At 36.8% G+C, this 5683-nt stretch overlaps 1 protein-coding gene across 1 annotated transcript in view; it reads right to left on the bottom strand.

The window, feature by feature from the left end:
• Window positions 1-5266, bottom strand: part of LOC102875831 (ubiquitin-60S ribosomal protein L40-like) — a 36398-nt gene extending 31132 nt beyond the window's left edge. The window contains exon 1 of the mRNA XM_006878942.1: window positions 5212-5266. Coding sequence (XP_006879004.1) covers window positions 5212-5266 — 55 coding nt within the window. The remainder of the gene's footprint in view (window positions 1-5211) is intronic.
• Between the last annotated feature and the right edge of the window lie 417 nt (window positions 5267-5683).

A 5683-nucleotide genomic window follows, 5' to 3' on the forward strand; every position in this document is an offset into this window, starting at 1 on the left:
GAATCCTTGCCTCCAAGGAGTAGCTTGGTTTAATCCTCTCCAAGATGAATCTGTTTGTTTTCCTGGCAGTCCATGGTACATTCAGTACTCTTATACATTTAATTTCTTTAAATTTGAACATGAACAAGAATTAAGATGTAAAAAAATGCTTTTTTAAATGTAAAAAATAGAAATAGAATGATTTTAATTGCGGAGACCAAGAAACCAAGTTGAAGATTACAAACAATTCATTTGCAGTAGAATCATAATTAACTCATGGCTGACTCTCCAGCAAGTTTTCAATTTTTTGTATCACATAGGAAAAGATTATTCATCTTTCTTTCCTGGTAGATTTGATGTACCCATCTTTAGGTTAGTAGGGCAAACATCCATCCATTAGCTTATCAGAGCTCGCTAGTTGAAAATAATATTCTGAGACAGAGATATACTTTTAATGTAGAAAAGTGTGAAGGGGAGTATTGTGACCATAATCACATGGGCTCAAAATTATACATGGTTAAAAGACAATAGCAAATTATTATTTTATAAGATAAACAACTTTACTATCTAATATAAATTTCTTGAAGCCAAGTGGTAAGCTATGCATACATTCTTCCTGAGACCTGCTCTACATTTATATGAGACCATCTTGACAAACATTTATTGACAAAGATTCCCTCACAAACAATATTCTTATCTTCTCTGTCTGGTGGGGGTGGTTTCACAGCTCTTAAATCCAGCTTTGTTTTTAGAAAAGCAGAAAAGAAGACTTCAAACAAGTTCAATTCAACAATGGAGCTTTGATTTAGACCCAGTATTGACATGGTAACTTGGGGCAATGGAGTTAGGTGTGTTGGAGTCAGTGAGACAGGCTCAGAATAGTGCAGGGTTCAGAGCTATTGTACATAGGGCTGCTATGAGTCGTGGGTAATTCAATGGCATATAACAACAACATAGTCATTTTTAATCAGGTAGTACACCTCAGTTTTACAGGACTCTCATAAAAAGTACTCTCACAACTAACTAACCTCTTGAGTAAAGGACTAACAATCTGTTTTCTCATATGGACTCTTAGCTTTTGAAAGCATTTTTAAGAAGCTTTTTCCTGGAACATTCCCTAAACAATAATTATTGTGATCTTTGATGTTACAGTCTGCTGCTGAGAAAACAATTTCTTCCTTTTATCTAGTTTAAGCTATCCTATTTCTCAAGTCCCTTTATAAACATATCAGAAAATAGGTTCTTTAAGCTGCTTCTCTAAAAGTTAATAAGTAAAACAGACTAAAATGGAGTGTTTGGTTGTTTTGTTTGACCTGCATCCTAGGCAGGAGTCTGTCTAATAGCAAACACCTAGATTTTGAGGTTCTTGCATAGTTCCTTGTAAAAAGAGCAAGGACTGTGTGGGAATGGCCATATCAGATCTCTCTATTAACTCCACAAAGGATAACTGTCCCTGTCAACAACATCCAATACAAAACCAATACCCTTGAGGACAGACATGTCCTCCACACTTCTGCACCTTTTCTACTAATTCCAATACCAGTCTTCTCTACTGAGTCCATATTCTGTTGCAATAGCACACAGAGTACACACGAACATATTCATACTTAACGGTTTATTGTTGTTCTTGTTATGTGCCATTGAGCAGCCTGCGACTCATAAGGATGCTAAGCACTTAGCTCTGACTCTGGCCTATCCTGAGCTAGTCTCACTATCACTGTTACTCCCATTGCTTCAGTTACTGTATCAATCCATCTCATCCGGGATCTTCCTCTCCTGCATTGTCGCTCCACCCTTCCAAGCATGATATTCTTCCCCAATGACTGGTCCCTAGGGAAGTTAAAAAAAAACCCACCAAAACCAAACAAACAAAAAACAAAACAAAACACCGCAAAAAAACCCCCAAGCCTGTAATTCAGATTGGTGGCAGAATACGATCACTCAGGATAGCTGCTGAAATGTGCTTGTAAATCCCTTAGCCTTCAACATTGTGGATTTTGGCCAGTGTTAATAAAGCTCTTGTTGTTTGCCATTGAGTTGAGATTGATTGGTCTCTAATTTTCCAGCGAGCTTTCAGAGGCACTTAATCTCGTGAAGGGAGATTGCTCATGCTTCTTCCCCGAAAGATCGAGTGGACTCAGACTCCTTGCCCTTAGGCTGCCAGAGCTCCCTAGAAAGCTCCTAGTCCTGCCGATTATGGTGTCCCCTGTAATTTCTACCAGAAAGTTAAGCAAAGGCTCTTCGTTCTAGTTTCATGGGGCAGCAGTCCCAAGGTCAGTTTAGTCTCACATCAGCTCTCTGTTCTCTGCTAAATCTGCTCCTGTAGGCCCAATCTGAGTGGCATAGGAATCTATTGGCTTTGAAGGATATACACTCTGCATTCTTGGCTTCTTTGTTAGTGGTAAGATTCTCAAATTCTGCTGCTGGATCCATTCACTTTAATGGTGAGACTAGTTAAACCTCTGTGGAAAGACTAATATACCATATCCCTATGTGCCCATTCATCTACATGGCAAAGTCATGGCTAGGAAAGCTGTTTTGATCAATACATCTTTAATATATTGTTCTTTCATTCTAAAAATATACTCTGACCCTAAAAAACAAAAGATCTGTGTTTAAACCAACTGCTAAGGGACAAATATCAATTCTAGATGATGCACATAGTAATAAATTGATAAGAAAAGAAAAACACACAATATAATAGCATCCTTTCAAGTACTCATTGTTGGTGCCTGGGGATACGCCTTGGATAACTTTAATAGAAGTTATCTTCAAATTTAGAAACATTAAATGTAGTATAAAGTCAAGTCTATACAGATACAATTATTTTTATTCTTTAGGGAAAAATAAATCCTTGCCTAATGGTTTCATAACAAAGCATTTCTTTCATCTTCAAGCTTTACATAAACTTTTATTTCCAATTGGAGATAATAATGAGATCTTTTATGTTGTATATCCCTATACTTAAAAAAATACAATGTATATTTGTGAACTAAGCCTTGAGTGCTTTATCAGTAGCATATTATAAAAACAAAAATAAAAATAAAACACAGCAGAAATATATCTTCTTTAAGGAGATTATAAAATGTGCCTGTTACCTTTTGGATATTGAATTTAAGCTTTTATTAAGTGAAATTCCAATTATTACTCAGCATTTAAGTGATGATATTATCTTAATTATATACTGTATTGTATTATTTATGTTAATAGGGCAAATAATGATGAAGCTGTGTCACTTGAAGCAATGCTTACATATAAAAACTTTATTTACTCTGTATGCTTATATAGCACAATAAAAATTTTAGAATAAATTAATTTATCATTCATGTGTACATTATTATCAATAGAACCATTCACTTTACATTTGACAGAAGCTGTGTGGGAACTGATTTTTATTTTATCCTCAAAATTTTACTAAGTAGAGGAATGAAACTAAGAAAAATCTAGGTCAATGATTCAAATATAATTGTATACTCATTCAAATTATCAAATCTAAATACCTTGGCTAACCGCAGCATTTAAAAAAAATGTTTGTAGTTTCTAGGGTGATTTTACAATTCTTTCTTGTAAGATTAATATCAGATAAGTTACTAAAAGGGGATATCAAATGTGTTCCAAACATTTAATGTATTGTACTACTCTATAATTTTTAACATTAACTGTTCTTCCTCCTTTCCCCAACCCAAACTTTCCTTCAGTGTTTTTGGGCTCAGCAATTCACTGGAAGGTCCTAGAGAAGCTTGTGCAGGTGTTGATGATGTAGCTTTCTCAGGTGAGCAGGGGCAGGTGTTGGGGCTGCTGTGGTGTTGAGACGGGGATAGGAAACCACAATACAATTCAGATGCACTCTTCTTATAAGAATGCAGAAGTATATCCTATATCTCCAGAAGAACTAAGGGTGGTGATTTGGGCCATGTCTTTTAATGAGGTGGAGGATTGGGAAGCCATTTTGAAAAGTAAACCCTTGACAATACAACAAGGTGTTTAACATATAAGACAAACCTTTTACTGCTTTTCTTTTCATATTTATTCTCTTATCAATTACATGTTACACACTCTCTCATATTGTGAGATGAGTTTAAGACCTTGGTCAAAGTGATCCTCATCTTTTTCTGTCATACTCATTAGAAATAAAGATGTCTGTGAATTGAGTAATGAGCGCTGTTGGAAAAACATTACAAGACAATACAATTCAGTTGGCTTTGTAACCACTCTTCACTGTTGTGCTATGTGGACACAATAATTTTATCATTTGTTAACTTAGAACCAACTCATAGCTGACCCCCCAGCAGGTTGTAAATTGCATAGTAAATGGTTGTCCAGTGTGAGTCATTGGCAGATTTGACCCTCCAAATAGGCATTGCCTTTGAGTTAGCAGCACAGCTACCCACAGATTACACCCCCACATATCCCAGTTGTATCTGTCTTCTGTTGAGTCAGAATCTCTTCAGTAACTTTTCAAAGGCAGTAAATCACAAGTGAACTGATTATCCATATTTCTTCTGAGGAGTGGCTGGTGGCCTCAAACTGAATATCCTTGTGTTGATGGTGTGATTCCTTACCATTAAGCCACCAGAGCTCCCAGTAGTTTTGGTTAAAAACAAAACAAAATGAAACGAAGTGAAACAAAACAAAACAATACATTGTTAATTATAGTTATATTTTCCCCTAACAATTCATTTAGACCAAATTATAATATATGCTTATATTAGCATGAAGTAAATATCCTCATTCACTCCCATTGCCTGGTGAAAGAATTAAACCACACAGCATAGACTGGAAGAAAGGATAGTAACAGTGCCCAAACTACCAAAGTAGCAAAGTGTACAGCAATTTTAGTGTTCTCAGAGAAAGCTGATTTTAATGTACAGTGTGGGGGCCCTTGAAAAGCTGAGCCTAATCTTAGAATAATATCCATGTAGGCTGAAACCTTTTTCTATTGCTGGGCAAAGAATCCAAGTTCTCTTTAGAACATGTAGAATTTATCTTTCAATATAACTTTCCTAGCCATAGTTTGACTTTACCATATAGGTGAGTGGGAACATGCAAATGGAGTATGTTAGCCCATTCACAAAGGATTTGGCTATCTACCAGTTTACAAGGGGATTGGCTAATATCACCAATCCACAAGGGGATAGGCTAGTCTCACCATTAAATTGAGCAATCCAGAAACAGGAGAATTAGACATTACTTGTTCCAGGAAAGAAGCAGGAGCAAGAGAATGTAGGATACCCTTGGGACCAGACATTCTTGCTCGGGTTACACCTATGGCAGCAGCAGCAACCATGGTTTATCCAGAGACTTGACCTGAGATGGGGCTTTGGGACTGCAAAACTACTGGAAGTAGAGCTAAGAGCCCTTGCTCAAGTTTGTTGGACGACTGGGAGTGGGTGCCATAACTTAGAGGACTGAGAGCTTTCCAGCATTGGCTGAAAGCCATAAGGCTCAAGGCTGAGGTGACTGTGAGGACATTTTGGAAGCCATTCTGACTGTGTTCAGCTACAACCTGAATTATAACCTTTTGACTTACCCAACATGATTCTGTGTGATCTGTAAGCTATTGCATCAGATTTTGGACCAAGTAAAGCATTTAGATTGATATTGAGATGACTAGGAAAAGAGATGTGGAAGCTGAGGGGCATGTTTGCCTTCATGGGAATTGGTTTCCTGTTATTGTTGCTGTTGATGGGAACAGTTCCTGTCA

The sequence above is a fragment of the Elephantulus edwardii genome, unplaced genomic scaffold, assembly GCF_000299155.1.
Source record: "Elephantulus edwardii isolate Elephantulus edwardi_28Jun2011 unplaced genomic scaffold, EleEdw1.0 scaffold00001, whole genome shotgun sequence".
Classification (NCBI taxonomy): Eukaryota; Metazoa; Chordata; class Mammalia; order Macroscelidea; family Macroscelididae; genus Elephantulus; species Elephantulus edwardii.